Below are 19,272 nucleotides of genomic sequence, written 5' to 3' on the forward strand. Positions count from 1 at the left end.
CATGATGGCTTCGCCCATGTTTATTGACTCCCGATTTATAAATGTAGGAAATTAATGCTACATTGAATTACATCCATGTAATTTGTGAATTGCTGGCTGTAAAATGGTAATATTCTTATAATCTGTCAGACTGTGTGACCTGAAGCACCCATGTTCACTGAGGAAAGCCTTCCTTTCACTGGTGCTGTCACAATCTGAGAGTAAATTCTTTGGGAACTACCTCGATCTGCATTGTGCAAAGCCAAATATAGATTTACAGCAGCACTTACGTGCATCAACTACTGAAAATCATGGCCTTTTCAGTCAGGAAGGGCTCCTCCGCCCGGCTGCGGGCACGGGAGAGGAAGGCAAGCCCGCCCACGGCCGCCTGCCAGCGGCCCACGGCCTCCGCGGCGGCTGCACCGACAAAATGGCGCCCACCGCGCGAGGCGCCCGGAGCCCCGGCCCAGGCGGGGCTGGGGCCGCGCACCGCTCGCGCCAGGGGGCCCCGCCCCGCGCACGCCCCGCCCCAACGGCCGCCCCCGCTGCGGCCCCGCCCCGCCCCAGCGGCCGCTCCGCCCCAACGGCCGCCCCGCCCCGCCCCAACGGCCGCCCCCGGCGCCGTCGCGCTCCGCCCCTCGCCCCCGGCCGGCCCCGGCGCGGCGCGGCGCGGCTCGGCTCGGCACTGCCCCCTAGCCCCGGCCGGGGCCGCCGCCCCTCCCCGCGGCCCGCTCCCCGCTCCCGGCGCCGCTCGGGAAGATGGCGCTGCGCGTGCAGGTCAGTGCAGCCGGCGCGGCATGGCAGGCGGGGCGGCGGGGGCCGCTGGGACCTGGCCTGGCTGCTGGGGCGCGACGGGCCGTGCGGGGCCGGGGCCGCGATGGGGCTGTCGTGGGGGGCGGCGGGCCGGGAGCTCGGGAGAGCACAGGGAGGGAGGGCGGTCCTGAGGTGCGCGGGGGAGCCCTCGGGGGGGCGCGGGCGAGCGGGGCGGCCGAGGGGGGCAGGGGACCCTGGGGTGCGGAGGTTCGCCCCGGGCAGAGGGGCGAAGGGTGCCCGGGAGCTGCCCGGGGTGCGGCGGGCGGTGCTGAGGCGAGCTCCGGGGATCCCGCCGGCTTCGTCGGAGCGCTGAACCGAGGTCGCGGTCTCGGGTGGGCGGCGGGCTGGGCGGTGGGGGCCGAGGCTGGGGTCGGACGGGAGGGCCGGTACGCGGGGGATGCTGTGGAGGTCGGAGCCGTCGCGTCAGCGTGCGCGGCGTGCGGTGCCGGCGTGCTGCTGGCACCTGCGGGGCCGGGTGGAGGTGGCGGGCGGCCGGCCTGCGCTGGGTGGCTTCTCACGCCTAGCGTGTCTCCGCTTGGGACGCTCCGTTTGTGGCTGCTCCGCGCCTGTGTGAGCTAGCCGCACCTGCTCTCCTGGCGCCGCTTCTTCCCGAAGGCATCGGTGGGCTCCCTGCTCCGCTGCTTCCCTGAAAACCAGAGGCAGCCCCTCACCAGGACTTGTCCGAGATGCACGTCGACTACTGAAACTGTGTCTCAAACAGCGGAGGAAGAAGGGGGGGGCAGGAAAAGGGCCCCAGAAGACTATTGCTGAGGTGTTAAGCATCATCCGGAGTCCCTTGCGGTTGCACTGGATTGGTAGCAGCAAGCTTTGACAGTGTTAGAAAGGCTATTTTAGGCATTTATTTAAATACTTGGGCACCTGGCATGCTACAAAAAGGACCACTAAAATATCTTTTGTTATCACCTCATACCCAAATGGCTTTTTTTTCTTTTTTTTTCTTTTTCTTTTTTAAAACTGTGGCATTTCAGCAGTTATGCCCATCCTGTTGCTCTTGCATAGAGATGGTGGAACTTTCTTAACAGAATGTTTTCAGTCAGAAAATGGTGATTAAAATCAAAATGTCTGTGGGAATTTGACAGTGTCAGCAAAACTTTAATCAGGAACCTACCTGGTTTCCTGCCAGTTTGCTTGGCTCCTTGGCTGCCTGCCTGGTGGGTTGCTGTGGAGCCGGGCCCCCAGCATTTCTGGCCCTTGGCTCTCTCGCAGGCTAGTGGAAGAGCTGCCAGGGACTTCTGAGAGCTGCAGAGGTGGGACCAGAAGTATCTGGAGAACTTTATTTAGCTTATTCTTGAATGTTATCAAAGTGTGACAAGCAGAAAAAAAAAAAAATCACAATGTCTAACCTTTTTCATTAGGATGTGAATCTGTTTCTTGGAAAAAGTTACACTTCTGTGTGATCGAAAATGCCACTTCTTATACAGGTCTGTTGCTACTCCTGACTCACTTAAAGCAGCCAGCGTCTTAACGGCTAGATCCTCTTCATTGACAGTATTGTTGTTTTCTTAGGAATCACCTTTCAGCTGTTGATAAGGATTTGAGTAAAAGAGATATCTGAGGGCATCAGTTTCACATGTTTTGTCTCACAATAAAAAAGGGATTGTGACAGTCTTCTGTTTGCTTGAAGAAAATATCTAAAAGAGAGAGCTAGTTTATGACTTCTCATTGGTTTCGCCAAGTATTTTTTACTCAGTAAGGTTGAATAATATTTCTGTTGCTCAGCTGAGTTGCCATCATACACAAGATGGTTGTATTTGCTGATTTCAGGTTGTATTTTTTGCTTTCACTATCTGAATCAAGGAAAATCAGCACGTTTCCTCAGTACTACACGTAAAATACAACCCAGAGAACATCTAACGAGTTCTTCACCAGTCTGAGAATTCTAAGCAATTTCTGGCCATACCTCAAGCCTACCAATAAGAAACTTTGTCATAACCTTCTCCTGAGACCAAACATGTCCAGATAAAGCATTTCAAAGTGCTGAAGGTCGTCAGTTTCAATATCCGATAAACCAACTTTTCTTTGAAGATCATTATCTAGTTTTTGTTCAGGCTTGCTTTAAAAAATTACGGTAGGTTTCCCTCATCGTCCTTCAGAGGTTTGCTATTTTAATGCCAGATGGTATACAGATGATTTAGGCCTTGGTGATTGGGCTGATATCCCAGTTTTAGTCTGGACTTTCTCAAAGTTGTTGTCAAGTTTGTCCAGACTTGAAAGTCAAATTTCAGATCAAATAAAGGAGGGTCTTTAACTTTTGCTGGTTATGGCGTGATGATTTGGTTCATGCTTCTCAGATTGTGTTGGAATTGTTCCATTATGGAAAGATGTATTATACTTTATGTCTGAAAGCTCTCTTTGCTAGATGTCCTTATTCCCATGTTTTACTCCAATTACGTGGGGTTTGTGTTGTATTTTCCCTAATGTGTATGCTTGCATTTTATGAGTCTTAATTTTCACTTTAATTGGCATGGATCTTGCTTCATTTAAAATTGCATTACCAGGATTGTTACCTGTTCCTTATTTTTCCTCCACTCCCCCTGAACACGGCGCGGAGGGGAAACAAAAACCAAAGGATGTCTCTATTGAGCTCAGGCTTTGAAGTATTTGATCTGTTCATTCCAGAAGCAAATGTGCTATTTCTTAAAATTTCTCCAAAGGAACAAGTACATGGCTACTTTTTGACTAAAAATCAGGGACTCTTAAAATGTCATTATTACTGAAATTCAGAAAAAGCTGATGAAAGCCAGAGACTCCATATGCACAGCAACAACAAAAAATTGGGAAAAAGACCATGTGGTTTTTTTATGATACGAAGCGTGTCTCTAGGAAATGACATGCTTTGATTGGCAACCAAAGTACATTTGGTTTTGTCAAAGATACTATTGCTGTCTTGGATTTTTAAAAGGCATTTGAGCTATGGTATAAGTGATGCTAGATTGTGCTGAACCAAATCTTTTATTTCAAGTACAAAACATCATTTTGGAAAGGCTGGTGAACAGGATTTTGACTCAAACTTTTAAATGAGACTGGTCATATCTGCATGTTCTCTTTTACTCTTCTTTCTAGGCCACACTCAAGTCATGAAATATTTACTGGGTGCCTTCTAATGACATAGCTGGTCCTTGGTGAGGGTTCCATAGGCTTTGGGAACCTGATGGATGCTAGAACTTCTGATTGTGTAATGATTCCAAAATGTGCTCAAAGGGTTCATCTCTCCTGTGAGACAGGAACTAGTACATATAAATGATATCCCTCACACAGGAGAGGGAGATTCCCCCCGCCCCTTTTTTACAAAAGAGAACTTTTTCAGCTTCTAAGTGGAGAGGAATTTTAGCTCTTCTATTGCTCTATAGCTTCTGAATTGCCCAATCTTTCACTGGTATTTGCATCAGCAGATATAGACAAATGCGATTTTTTTCCAGGTGTAGTAATTTGATGAGTAATTACAGCTCTTAAAATGAAATTTGCCGGAAGTTTTCCAAGGAGCATAGCTCAAACTGTTCACTGTTCTCCATCTTTTCATCTCTCTTTGGAAAAGCTACGGAATTCCCATCTGAAGACTCAGAAAAACAGATGGATTGAACCATATTAAAAAAATCTTGGTAGCTGAGAGAATAACAAATGGCGACTTAATTTTCAGAGTTATTTTTGGCTTCTTGTCACAGAAAGCCTCTTATTTTTTGATAATTTAAATGTGAATCAACTGGAAAGCTTAGCATTGGTAACAGTTCATGTTACTGGTATAGTATCTAGGTTTATAAACCCTTAAAGAAATCTTATGTGGTTCAAAAGTCTTCATGGAAGCTTCAATTGTGTTCTTTCCTAACAGAGTCTGGCAGAACTAGAAGTACTATGTAACCACCTGTATGAAGGAACGGATCTAGCACAGCGAATGCAAGCTGAGAAGGTACTCTTGGAGCTTATTGATAGCCCAGAATGTCTTAGCCAATGCCAGCTTTTATTAGAACAAGGAACGGTAAGTATCTGAAAGATGTGTTATCCATAAATGTAATTATGCACGTGGAAGCTCACATAGGTTTCTCAGTCATGGGCCATTACCGTGTCGGTACAATAAAGGCAAAATGCTTTTCCATTTTTTGTACATATTCTGTTCCATAAATGATTCTAGAATTTTTTTCATTTGGAGGTGGTCTTTGTAGAAGTGACAATACCTTGCATTAGAGATGTCAGGGACAAAAAGGGAAAGCATCTTAACTTGCAGTACTTTCAGAAGGGTTGTAATCAGGGCTTGTGTCACCTGTAGGGCAGTGTCGGGACACAGTGTGGTATAACCTGGTGTTTGAACATCACTTTGTTCTTGTTTCTAGCTGTTAGCGACAATGAAAAAAAAAATTGTATTAAAAAAATCCTTAAACTGCTTATCTATTGTGTGTTAGTTTAAACCATTCTCTTGTTACTCAGTTTCAGTTTTGGTGTTTAATTTTGTGGTTAACTATAGATAAAGTGATAGGGCAGTTGGTTTTGATTCGGTAGTCCAAGCGAAGTCCAGTATAATTCTTGCTGTGTTTTTCAAATCATTCAAAAAGAGAGAGAAAGAAAAAGAGGAAACACATTTGAAAATATCTTTGATCCAGGGCTGGACCTGTGGTAATCATCTCATGGTTCTAAATTATGAAGTGATTTAAAAACAGGTTTCAAAACTAAAGAACTCCACTGAGTAGTGAAGTGACTTTTAGATGAATGGTTTCCATCAAAAGGGATGATATTTTTAGCTCTCCACTATTTTATTAGTGTTTTGTAATTTATGTTTATTTATAATGAAACAAGGATGATACTAAAATACATCTTTTATAAATTTTTGGTACACGTAGCAAACATAACCGGAACCTGATAACCAATCTTGGTTTATTGATTATTTATCAGGTTTTGACTTACTGTCCCTGCCTTTAATTAGCCTACTTTTGAATACTGTCTTTTGATGTGTTTTTGTAGACGTCCTACGCTCAGCTTCTAGCAGCAACGTGCCTGTCTAAGCTTGTAAGCAGGGCATCTCCATTACCTATCGAACAAAGGATTGACATTCGTAAGTAACATTTGTGGTTAAAATTTCATTATATTAGTTGGATCTAAAACTTCGTATTAGCACAGTAAACATTCAGTGGATAGTCTGTTTTTTTCTCTAGTTCACTCCATTTACCAAGCCTGTTATTCATAAGGTAGTCATTGTGAGAGAGTGAACATGAAGGTGATTGTGAGCTCTTTCATAAGTTCTCTGCAATTAGCTCACAAATAACACTTCCTAGTTTTAAAATTAAAATAAATAAATATGTTAGCTCAGATTACTTCATGTTAAAAAAAAATACTCATTTTTCAGGGTAGACTTTGTATTTATCCCACAAGACACTAAAGAGATTTAGTTCATGTTTGTAAAGGATGAAAGTTGCAGATATTGCTAGTACACCTGCCAGTCACTTACATGTAATATTGCTCATGATCAGCTCTTAACATTTGTAAGAGTTATGCCAGGGCAGGTTCTTACTTGCAGGATTAAGATCCTACAAAATTTTCCTTACTTTTTAGGATCTGTTTTAAAATCATTGCTATATCCTAAAAGAGTAAGCAAGTATGTGTTAGGTCTTCAATAGTGAAAGGCTTTGCATGAGGAGAGTGCTTTGGTTTGGATTTTTAGAAAATCTGCACTGTTGTATTGGTTCTGTGGATAGTAGTACTCTGAAATGCATAGCTGAGAATCCATTTCTTCTGATAAGTTTTCAATGTTCTTTTAGGTAAAAATCAACTTTAATCAACCTTAATTTTACACGTTTCAACAGCTTTTGTAACAGGTTAGGTTCCTTCTAGTTAGAGAAGAATTTCTGCAGCTGCAATGTGCATGACCCAAAGGGATGTTCTGGGTTGAACTGAGAACATTCAGTAGAGACTCTTGGCTGAAAAAAATTTTGTGTATCTTGAGTTGGCTGTGAGAGCCTGCTGTTACATAGTGAAATAATCAGTGCCCAGTATATGGGACTGTGATGAAAAATTACTCTGTTTTACCTGTTCTCTGAATTCACAAACTGTTGTCATATGTGTCCTAGAATAATGATCATGTATGTAATGTGCTTTGTGTTACTAAATATTTAGCTGTATTTAATGATTTAACGTAACTTAGAGTTATTGTACTAACCATAAGAATATAGATTTTTTTAAAAAATCCATGCCTTAAGTTTCTATTAGAAGCATTTGATTAATTTTCTTTACAGAAGACTTGTGTTGCTGATTTTAAAATGCTTCTTTACAGGAAATTACATTCTGAACTACGTAGCATCTCAACCCAAACTGGCTCCTTTTGTCATCCAAGCTCTTGTTCAAGTCATTGCTAAAATTACAAAATTAGGATGGTTTGAGGTACTAAAAGATCAGCTCATCTTCAGAGACATTATTGCGGATGTAAAAAAATTTTTGCAGGTAGGAAGCAGTCGTTCACTTCTGCCATTTTTTGTCTGTTTGGACCTCTTCATTTTTAGTGATTGGCATGTTATGTCACTTAGTTGTTAAACACCTGGGTGGAAAAAGTGTGAAGAGCGTTGCTTAAAACAGAAGATTGCCCTAGAATGGAGAAACAGGGCGGGTTTGATACTTGTGCGAGTCTGTGGGTTTTGATGCCTCACAGTATTCATAGTGCTGTCACGTTTTTTCGTTGGTTTTGTCTTTCCAAAGCCCGTTTTCATAGTGTGGTTGTGAAACATCAGAGCCTGTTGTCAAACCATTCTATTTAATGCCTTAATTTTATTCAACTGATGTGGAGATATATTTCTGATAGCGTTAGCTCCAGTTACCTGGCTAGAAACACTGGTACTGCACCATCTGAAGAGTGTGACTGTCAAATGTTTTAAAGCATGAGTCTGATTGATTGTGATTCTTGTCATAATGACTGCTAAAATTATGCCGAACTATTCAGTTCTAGAACTAGTTCAAATGTATTTTTTCAAGTGCCTGTATGGAGGGTTGATCAAAAAGATACCTTTATAAACTATTTGTTGGAGCGTTCACTGTTACGGTCTTACATTGTTGCTTTTCTGTATAAGCAGTGGGACTTCACCTGCACTTCAGTTTTTAGCAGAAATCACTAGATAGCCCTGCTTCTGAAGTTACTGAGGAGAGCTGGTGTAAAGATAGAACTGGGGCACGCAAAATTGCAAGACACGGTATATATTTGTTGTGTGGTTGCGGTCCTTGTTTGCCCCGTTCCTTTTTCACTTTATGAGAAATGGATGATTCATGTTTGTGTGCCTGGGTACTTGGATACCTGCATATATGTATGTTCTCTCTCCATACATGTAAAGAGGAGTGAAAGGAAAAAAAAAAACCACAAAACATTCTGTCTCTCCTAGGATTATGGTGTACAATATAGGGAGATAGGTAATAAATTGGGAGTTTTTTTATAACTTTACCTATTTTAGCATATGTATTTAAATCTAACCTATCACAAAAATTATGCATTCTAGGTAGGGATATAGGGAAGTTTGGGAGGAAAGATCGTTCATCTTCCCTCTCCAGTAATTGGAGGAGGCAGGAATGTTCTTGTTTTACATTTCCTCCCACGTTGTTTCCTGTTCCCCCACCGCATTGGTCACTGCTACAAGGAGGATGCGTTACAGGATAGAGAGGTGATCTTGGTACATGGTATTTGAAAATTGGAAATAATTTCTCCTCATGTCAGAGTGCAGTCATTTGCTATGGACTGTTCACTGTGCAAATGTACATGTCAAATCTAGAGTAAGTACTGTCAGACACAGTGCCTAAAGATATACAGCATCTTCGGTGAAGTAAGTTCGGAGAAAGTGATTGGATGTCATGGGTTATTAGCCAGACTTGGTTATTTCATACATTTAATATGTATAAAAAGGTTCTTAAAAGGTTTTCTGGGAGGTGGCTAATCTTCTTAAAAAGTTAATACAGATTAATCTTTCTGAGTGTCTGTGTGAATGTAAAGCCTAGTACTTATTTTGAGAAAAAATAATCAGAAAATTTAAGCTGTTTGGAGATTTACTTCCAAAATGATCCATTATGTGTGTACGTGTCGGTGATCCTGGCAACTCAACAAGAAAATATGAAGTTAACAGTTTATGTTTCTTGCCAATGAGTTTCTCATTTGTTTTACTGTCTTACTTTGTTTATAATACTGTTCAAGTTAATGTACTTTTTGAGTTACATTGGGAATGTCTAATAAAAGATAAGTTGCAATGTTCTGTTTATTAAAAACAAACTCTAGTATACTTCTCCACCACTTTGCAGTTATTTTTATGAATGTACTGTAATTGGATTTTGCATTTATTATTAAAATGATTGCAGTGTGACTCTTTAGTGTGTAGCTCATTAAAAACAGAGATTTAAATACAAAATTTAGCTTCTTAAGAGATTTCTTTAGTTAAATTAAGAATTCCTGTTGAAAAGAAAATTAAGCCATAGATCTACTAGTGAATTAAATTTTAGATAAAAATTGAAAAAATAATCCCTAAACAATACTAATATATGTTAATAATTAGCGTACGGTAGTTTCAAATACGTATGCATTAGCATGCCAGATGGAAGTTCATCCAGCGTGATTTAATACAGCAAAAGGGATTAGCAGCAGGTCTGCAGTTCTGTTCCCGACTCCTCCATAATTCACCACACAGCTTTTCACACCTGTGAAAAAGGGGAGGTTGCATTTTCCATTCTTGCAGGTTTGTGTGATCTCAGGAACATTCATATAGACTATTTTAAGAATTTGAAATGTAAAAGAAAGTTTTGTCCAAATGACAGTATAAGATCTTCAGTCTTACTGAATGCAGATAGGGCAAGAGTATAAATTTTGCCTGAGAGTTCTGTGAAATTTTCACTTTTGATTTGCTTTGGTGCAAGTGATAATACAAACTAGATGACAGTGAAAAGGTAGGCCCTTTGGTAAGTGGCCAGATTCTTCATTAGTTGAACTTTGGGTGATTTTCAGAGTTGTGAAAATGAGTGTGGTTGTGACAGATATCAGGAGAATTTTGAGAAGGATGACATTGCTTTTTGGACACCAGGGGTGCTGAGGCTGCAGACTGCAGCAGTGAAAGTAGACATAGAGATCTTCCCCCTGACTCAATGGCAAGGCCTAATTGCAGTTAATTTTAGTTGCTTTTAACCAAACGGATTTAATTTTTCTATAAATGTTTTGTAGTAACTCAGTGAAGACAGCTAAATTTTATTAACTAAATGCAAAGTTCTGCATTGTATCTGAATTGTGAAACATTTCAAGGAACTTAAATACTCATGACCAGATCGCACCCTCAGATGCAAATATTTGACAGCTGCTACTTTTTAGACACAAGTTCTCAGAGATGGAATATATCATTCAGTTCAAACCAATGCATTGTATACTACTGTGGAGGGAGGAGAATTAGGTTTTCTTGATAGGTAGCATTTAGAAACTTTTTTTTTTCCCCTAAGAGTGCCCTGGGATCTTTTTCATCCATGCACGGCTTTTTTTTTAATGGCTTGAGTTTCATACAGCTTGCCTTACCGGTTCTAGAATACTGAACAGACCTTTGAGAAATATGTAATAGTGAATTTCTAGATTGCAGTTACTTAGAGTCTATTTTCAGACATGTTTTTGTTACCATACAATTCTTAAAATTTATGATGAGGTTTTTTTTCCAGAGCTAATTAGGGAGTTTGAAGGTCTAGTTCTATTAATGTTGATAGAATTTGTCATGAAAGCCTTCAAACAGCTTAGGATATCTCAGCCTGAAAATTCCTCTTGATTCTAAAGATGTTGGAAAACATTAAACACAATCTCATTCTAGAAATGTTGGAAAATACTAAATACAAGCTGTGATGTTTGAGCAATCCTGTCTTTTTTTTTTTTTTTCTGTAGGGCACTGTGGACCATTATATAATAGGAGTAATGATTCTCTCAGAACTGACTCAGGAAATGAATCTAGTAAGCACGTTTGGTTTTTTTTCCTTCTGCGAGGGATGTACATATTGCTGATAAAGCAGTGTGCTGAATGTTTCTGCCCTTCATGGAAATGGTTGGAGAAGCATTTCTTAGACATGAAGGGATTAACACACCTTCCTCCCCTACCAAAGTATGTAGAGAGAGAAGAAATTCTTGGTGCAGAGACTCTACCTGTACCAGATACGTACCATATCTGATATGGGGTAAAGTTTTTCTCATCATAGTCGCTAGAACTAGTAAAGCAAAGTGAGCGATCAACTTCTTCAATTGTATTTCTGCTAATGGTTTTCTTTTTCCTAACCCGAGGAAGTGCCTCAGAACATTGCATCCAGAAAGAGAGACAATCTTGAAGGGAAAAAAGGAGGCGCTTCAGGAAGCTGTCAAGATCTATATTTAGTGCGGGACCGTAATTTTCATTTCTAGTGTTGAATAGTTAATCTGCCAGATATACCTGTCATCTAGTTTGAGCAAAGAAGGGAGCATTGTTTATTATGTCCTAACTTTTCTTAGGTTGATTATTCAAGACCTTCAGCAAAACATCGTAAAATAGCTACCTCATTCCGTGACACCTCTCTAAAGGACATACTGATGCTTGCGTGCTCTCTTTTGAAGGAGGTGAGGCTCTTTATAATTGAACCTAAATTGTTAACATCATAATTGTCTCAGTTTCAGTCCTTCATATTTTCGGAGTTGATGAATTCAGTACTTCAGTGGATTACATGACAACCAATTAAGCTCAAGTGACCAAAAAATGTTCAAAGACAAACATTCCGATCTTCTTCCCTCCATGTCTCTCTTGCTCTCTGTCAGTCTTTCTCTCTATGCCATCTCTCTGTCTTTATATCTTGCTGTAAAGGGTGAACTATCTCAGTTCTGAGCTTGTCTTCTTTTTTGATGTTTTTCTTAATTTAATTGTATCTCAGTTTTGCTGGCCTACGATCTCAGTATTTGCTAAAGGAATCATTTATTAAACTAGGAGCGACCAAGAAGACAAATTCTCTGTCTTGTGGTATGGCAGTGCAGTCAAATCTGGCCAAGGTGTTTTCCTCCTTCAATAGTTCCCTTATGCTCTCTGTAACGTCTTGGGGTAATTCAGGCTGCGGCCTCTCAAGAGCCTTGACAGGAGGTGGGGAAGAACAGCATGCTGTAAGCTAGGTCTCTCAGGACCAGGTAGGTTGAACAGAGATCAAAGCTGAAATTTGCACTTCCCATTTTGCGCTGATCAAGGCCTTGCATGGCAGAAGTGGCACCGTGAGGTACCATTCTGCTTCTCTTCAGCTCAAGCAACTCTTTGCTTTTGAGAGCAGCTTATTTTTTAAATGTTGCCTGATTGCTATTCTGTGACTTATTTGAGAGTGCTGGTTTTATTAAGTTTTTCTGAAAACCAAATGAATTAGGTGTTGAAATTTGGACACAGCCATTTAAGCTAGGAATTTAAACACTCACACATCACTGTGAGTCAGTAGATAATGGTAGTGATTACATTTTGGCTAAAGGTATAATTCTCAAGGTTGAGGTATGTGATTGAGGTACTGCTGTAAAAAACGAGATAAGCTGTATTAGCTTAAATTTCTTTCACAGTATGTTTTTAGTCTAACTAGAATGTTTTACCTCACATTTGCAATAAGTTTAAAGGGCACGTGTGGTCAGCTACCAGTGCTCAGGTGACAAGCAGTATATTTTTTTAATATATAGAGCAATTAAATGATGTGTAAACCCTCACCTCTAAAGAGGGAGTGCTCTGCTAATGTACACGGGATGTTTTAAATCAGTGTTGGAATTGCATATTAGTGGAGAAATCATATATAATTTAAAAGAAGAACGGGATATTTTTGGAAGAACCTTCTTAGATATAGTAAACCCCCTTACACACCAAAACAATGAATGTATTTGTGAGAACCTGTATCCTGCGGCAGCGACTTCTAGCTTTCTTCAAGTTCAGCTGGTCTACAGGTACTTCTTTAGTCTCTCATACGTTGAAAGGTTTGTCTAAGTGACATCGCACAGATTTCCAGACAGAAATCTAAGAAAATTATAATTAGTGTCTTTATAATGCCAACTTCAGTATAGGAAGCCGGTTTTAGAAATGTTTCAGTGTCTATAATACATGAAAAAATACACTCGACTAACAAATGTGGGATCACCAAAATAATTCCAAGAGTTTAAAAGTTACAGAGAGGATTGGTGGCAAAACAGGTAATGTTTTTACAAGATGTTCAGAAATTCAACGTTGATTTCAAAGCCAAGTTCATAATTTAGCGTCAATTGTAATGTGGCGCAACAGTTAATCAAGTTAATGAGGCATCTAACGACACACAGTTGATTTTAATTCCTATCATCTGAATTTTAAAACTTTTTGTTAATAAACTGGAGAGATGTGACTTTGAATCTAAATAAGGAGCAGATGAGCTAGGTAAAGTTGTTGCATTTGCATTTATTTTATTGTTTTTCTAAACAAAATTACGCATCAATGACTAACGGATTTGAGTTTTGTTTTCAGTGCCTCAATATTGTGTGTGTAATCTTGAGGTAGTAATTTCTTTAAGATAAAATGTTATTTAAATTATTATAATTCCAGGAGGGGATCGATAAAAATGTGTTCTTACGCACAGTATGTTGAGTATAGACTTCCAAATCCCAACAGCTTGTTTTGCTTACAAAGTACCTCTTTATTCTGACACTACAGGGGTTATAAAGCAGTGGAGACACTGACAGCTGTATTTATACAGGTGTTGTAAATAGCTACATTCAGATTACAGGCAGTTCATTTCATTGCTTTTTAATGCCAGGTTTTTCTAGACTTGCCAAAGGAACAGTCTTCAAGTATGCATACTGTGAAACTCATACTGTTTAGCAGCCTGGACATCAAACTGAAAAATAACCTCTGGTTGAGATATTTTTTACTCGTATGATGTATATTCCATGCTGGTCTGGAGTAACTGAAAAACATGAAACCTTACAGTTTAATTTTTGTAGTGAACATTAGCGCTGTTTTAACGGACAGTATCAGTGACATGCTGAGTTTTACCTATAAGTATTTTATGCAAAAGGATTATTTCACCAGGCTTTTAAAAATTATTTATAAGTCTGGAAGCTTTAGCTTGACATGGAAGATGTCTCTGAGGTGGTAATAACGGTTTTCCCCTTGCCTCTAAGGAAAGGCAATACCTTTTGTTGTTGAAGGGTTTATTTTTCCCTTAGTATGTCTTCTCTTGCTCTGAACTTTGCAGTTTTATATCCAAACATTCTCCTTTTCAAAAAAATGTTTTTAAAGCATGTTCTGTGCAGGTGACCTAACAAGATTTCTTTTCTCTTTAGCTCTTGGCGAAACCTTTAACCCTTCAGGACCAACGGCAACAAAGTCTAGCAATGCAACTTTTGAAGCTTGTGCTAAACTGTCTTAGTTTTGATTTCATTGGAAATTCAGCTGATGAATCTGCAGATGACCTATGCACTGTGCAGATTCCAACAAACTGGAGAACAAGTAAGAAAGGATCATAACTGTTATTAGTCTGAAGTCCATACCCAGTAGATTGTGTAACTTCTTTTGTCACAATATTTGCAAATAGAAAATAATTTTTAATGTGGAGTAAGAGTTTTTTTGCTGGTGAGTTACTGGTAAACCTCTTCTGCTATTTCTCTCACACTTTCCCCGTTGTTATTTTTACAGACAGAAATAATAAATGTGGTCTATAACATAGATATTCACAGTAAATAAAATTATTCTAATTAGACACTGAATACTATTCTCATCCCTGGCATATGAACACCTTGAAGAGGTACATCATTTGTAGTGTGTCTGTTTTCTCTTGTCTTCTTCCCAATGAGAAAACTGTGAATTTTTTTTAGTGTGCTTGTTTGTTCTAGTATGTGAGCTTGTTAATGAAGGCAGCAGAAGGGTTGCATCTTGGTTCTTAGGCTCTAGGGGTTTGACTTCCTGGGCTTATACGGTGCAGATGGCAGTCTGGTATAAATATGTCCAAGCTACCTTTAATGAAATTCCCTTGGGTAATGGACGCAGTTTAGCACTAGCAGCATGGAGCTCCTTGTAGGCTAATTTATCCTGCTTCTTGGCAAAATAAATGAGCCTGACTGGAAGTCTGTAACGTCTAGCTAAAGCAGCTACGTGGTTTCCCGTACCCAAGATGGGAGGTTTAAATCTGGCTTACCTGTATAGTGTGACACTGCAGCGTTTGATATTCCTCCTTATTTCAGCGATACTATTCTTCATCATTTTCCATGCATAACTCCATTCCTTCTCCATTAATGTCCAGTAGCCTCTAATGGCAGTATGAGGGATGAATCATAGAATCATTTAGGTTGGAAAAGAACTTTAAGATCATCGAGTTCACCTGTAAACCTAACAGTGAAGAGCAATAATATACGGCAAGCAGGGGAGTAGTGACAAAAGGCTGAATTTGGGCAAGTGACAGTAATTTCCCAAGACCCCCTAGGAAGGAGATGGGGATAGGTTTTCCGAAGATTTTAGTTTACATCCTTTAAATTGTCCATGGAGGGATCTCCCTTTAGTCATTAAACACAAGGAGTGCCTAAGGAGATTAACCTTTCTTATGTGATGCTTTATTTTACACAAGTCTTCATATAAAATAATGCTTATAAATGGAACAACTTTGAAATGTTACTTAATTTGTGGGATTACTTAATTATGAATTATTGGTGAATTTTTTCTACCCTGTTGTTACCCCTTCATAAAATAGGGTAATGTTTGTTTGATGTGATTCCACAGTGAATTGGTAACTCAGTGTTTCAAGTATTTTTTTCTGTTGATCAGTCTGTAGACTTCAGGATAGTCTGTTAAGAACTTGCCTTTGTTTAAATACAGACTAAACTAATCCTTGGTATCTGGAGCCTGTCTTTTCTTAGTGTACTACTGTAGTAACCTGAAGAAATCAGTATACTTTCATCTATTCCAGAACAGTGTTCTATAAGCAACTGACAAAGTATTGCATCATCTGCAGTTTAAGGGAAGTATTCTTTATGAGCTACAGGATAGATTAAATGTGATAAAAAGAGAATAGTGCTTTTTTTAATAGTATACAATGAACTAAATAATGCATCTATTCATAGTTTGTTCTCAACTACAGTGATATCTCACTCTTACTGTTTTTGTTAAAAAGAAGATGATTCTATTAAAGTAAAGATACTTAATTTTTGCTTGTAGAGAGTGATAAAACCAACTTATCTTTTTCCGTAGTCTTCCTGGAGCCAGAGACCTTGGACCTGTTTTTTGATTTGTATCATTCCCTTCCACCAATGCTGTCTCAGTTAGTAAGTGACATGTAGTGATTTAAACTCAAGTAATTATGGAAAATAGTCTTTTTACATCTATACTTTGTCCAAAAGACCCTGTTTTATTCTGTGCATTAGCATGTTATGAGTCCCCTGGCTCAGTGCCCAGTCACGACGTCTTTTCTTTGAACTTCAGCCCCAGTTTTCGTTTCTGAATCTGAAAGCATTCAAATCCTTCCTCCCCCAATTCAGCACTACTCAGCCACATAGAAAACATCCACCTAATTATTTTGATGAAGTCAGAAGCTGTTGTAAAAGGGAATTTTAAAACTAAGCCATATTTGTGTTCAATGGTCATATAGACATTGCTGCAAAAATAATCTTCAGCATTCCACAGTAGTTCTGTGGAAAGTACCACAGACAGCAGTAGGTTGGATTGCTCCAAACATTGAGAGATGATTATTCTGAAAGTCTAAATTTTTTTAATCTTACAGTATTTTTTTTATTCTTCAGGCACTTTCTTGTTTAGTTCAGTTTGCTTCTACAAGGAGATCTTTATTCAGCAATCCAGAACGTGCCAAATATCTTGGTAATCTAATCAAAGGAGTGAAACAAATACTTGAAAATCCACAGGTATCTTTTTATTTTTCATTTTATTTATTTGAAATGCTAAACCACCTGTGGATTTGTTTTTCCAGTTACAGTCTTCATTAATTTACTGAATCTAGCAAAACCACTTTCAGCCAGACGTCTGTTTGCGTTGATTTTTCTATTCAAAACAAAGCAAAACCCCTATGAAAATAAAATTGTCACCCAGGTAGCAATAGTGCTCATAAAATTTCTATTAGATTAAGCTGTTAACTTTTAAAAATTTGCTTCTTCAAATTTAGGGTTTGTCTGATCCAGGTAATTACCATGAATTCTGTCGATTTTTGGCTCGGCTAAAGACAAACTATCAACTAGGAGAGCTGGTAATGGTGAAAGATTACCCAGAAGTCATCCAACTTATAGCAAATTTTACTATTACTAGCCTACAGGTAAGAATATATACAGAAGTGTTCTCTTTTCTTCAACTCTTGAATGACAGAGGACTGATCCTGGTTCTCTGTGTTGGTGTTTTTTGAGGAGGTGGTGAGGCTTGTCTTTATGTAAAAATATATTTTGTCGGTGATGTAACTCAGATTTCGAAATTCTCTAGTACTGGTTCCCACTCTTCCTATGAAGTTTTGTAATGGGAGCAGATTTAAAGAAGAAAATGACAACTGAAGTAGGAGATAGATGGATGTTAATCCTCCAGCCTTAGTCCTCACCCTCAAAAAAAATCCAACAAACGAAACCCTTTATCCAACCCTAAACTACTTATACCTGTGCTCCCATGTAAACTTTGAAGTGCCTACACTGACTAGGTTCTTTAGTTCTGCTTTTGTGCATGTATATATGTACACACACGCACGCACGCCTGTGTGCTGAGCTGCTGAGTGCAAAGTTCCCATCTGAGCTGGATTCAGAAGCTATGTGGAATAGTGTCTGAATTTTTGAGGGACCCACATCTGTATGAGAACGATGCACATCACAGGATCAAGATTCTCACAGTGTTAAAAATTTTACAGATTTATTTTTGAAACACACAAAGATAAAGGTGTGCACACTGTTTGAGCAATACTACAATTGTTATTTTAGCATTTCCTCCAGAGTCTTTTCTCTGGTCTTCAGAATAACAGCTGAAGATAGTGACCTTTAGGAGAAGATTTTGACCTTTGAATACCTGAGTTGCCAATGGCAGCTCCATAAGCTTGGAAGAGAGAAGAAAGTTGAGATGCATTTCTGTTCTTTACATTTTCTGTCAGGTGGCTCAAGACAGTTTCCCACTCGACATTTAGGATTTTTGAATGGCCCTTTTATAGCACTTCAATCTCACCATGCACTGTTGTCGTGGTTTAACCCCAGCCAGCGACTCAGCACCACCCAGCCACTTGCTTGCTCCTCCACAGTGGGATGGGGGAGAGAACTGGAAGATTAAAAGTGAGAAAACTCATGGGTTGAAATAAAGACAGTTTGATAATTGAAATAAAATAGTAATAATAATAGCAACAACTAAAACGTCACTGTGTTTTCAACATTATTCTCATACTAAATCCAAAACGCAGCACTATACCAGCTACTAAGAAGAAAATTAACTCTCTGTGAGAATCTAGGCCTAGCTCTGCGTTTCGAATCGTGGATTTCACTTGAAGGAGGCGAGTGTGCCTACAAGTAGTTCTGGATCTACTCTAGAATGTGTGCCGTAGTATGTCTCAGTTCTGACTGGGTCCTTCAGCAGTTATGTGAATGAATAAGACTACTTAAGATAAAAGCATCATGTTTCGCAACTAAAATTTCACACTGGGATGCTTTAACAGAAGTATGTTTTGTTTTCTTATAGCACTGGGAGTTCGCTCCAAATAGTGTTCATTATTTGCTAACTCTGTGGCAAAGAATGGTAGCATCTGTACCTTTTGTGAAAACGGCAGAACCCCACCTCTTAGATACATATGCACCCGAGATAACAAAAGCTTATGTTACTTCTAGACTGGAATGTGTTCCTGTAGTTATAAGGTAAACTTGTAATTGCAACTTTAAAACTGTAATATGGAATGTTTAATTTTCTGATCTGTTGGCATATTATATTTTGGTTATGTTTAAAATCTAAGTACACTGGTTCTGATTGCCATGGTGATTTCTTTAGATTATCTTAATTGGCTGATATCATTTTACTCCTTTTGCTTATTAAATCCAGGCCAAAATCAAATGTAAATTCTAATTGTTTTTCCTCTCACAGGCCTTTGTGTTTTGAAAAAAGCCTGTTCTCCCGTCCCCGCTGCCTTTTTTTAAGACTATCTAAAATAACTATATTGTTCAGCTGTGACATGTTTTCTCGATGAGTCACTTTGTAGGGCCACGGAGGGTAGAGTAACGGGGGAAAGCAGAATGAACGCCACGCACAAGAAAGGGCGAGACCGAACAGAACGAGCTAGAGAGTGGCAGATTGAAATTGGCCAATTTAAAATTTCTTAGTTCAAATCTTCTTTTTAATAGTTTAAGTAAATGACCTTATAGTCCACACTATAATATAGCAAATAAGAAAGAAGTGTTTAGATTGCTGTAAGGATTTCATTTTCTCCAAGGGCTTTTATGAATTCCTGCTGGTAGGCTCTCCTGTCAGACTGCGGGACTGCAGAACAAGCTACATCTGCTTTTCCTTTCCAATTTTACGTTACTGAGATGAT

The 19,272-nt window shown here is 39.5% G+C and overlaps 1 protein-coding gene across 1 annotated transcript in view; it reads left to right on the forward strand.

The window, feature by feature from the left end:
* Positions 1-713: 713 nt before the first annotated feature.
* Positions 714-19,272, forward strand: part of RANBP17 (RAN binding protein 17) — a gene marked incomplete at its 3' end in the record, with an annotated part of 162,619 nt that continues 144,060 nt past the window's right edge. The window contains exons 1-11 of the mRNA XM_082323721.1: positions 714-756; positions 4,640-4,786; positions 5,764-5,854; positions 7,070-7,236; positions 10,673-10,738; positions 11,267-11,371; positions 14,075-14,240; positions 15,972-16,045; positions 16,520-16,639; positions 16,897-17,043; positions 18,429-18,601. Of these exons, the coding sequence (XP_082179847.1) occupies positions 739-756; positions 4,640-4,786; positions 5,764-5,854; positions 7,070-7,236; positions 10,673-10,738; positions 11,267-11,371; positions 14,075-14,240; positions 15,972-16,045; positions 16,520-16,639; positions 16,897-17,043; positions 18,429-18,601 (1,274 nt within the window). The 5' untranslated portion in view covers positions 714-738. The remainder of the gene's footprint in view (positions 757-4,639; positions 4,787-5,763; positions 5,855-7,069; positions 7,237-10,672; positions 10,739-11,266; positions 11,372-14,074; positions 14,241-15,971; positions 16,046-16,519; positions 16,640-16,896; positions 17,044-18,428; positions 18,602-19,272) is intronic.

This window comes from Platalea leucorodia (genome assembly GCF_965183815.1).
Source record: "Platalea leucorodia genome assembly, chromosome: 11".
Classification (NCBI taxonomy): domain Eukaryota; kingdom Metazoa; phylum Chordata; class Aves; order Pelecaniformes; family Threskiornithidae; genus Platalea; species Platalea leucorodia.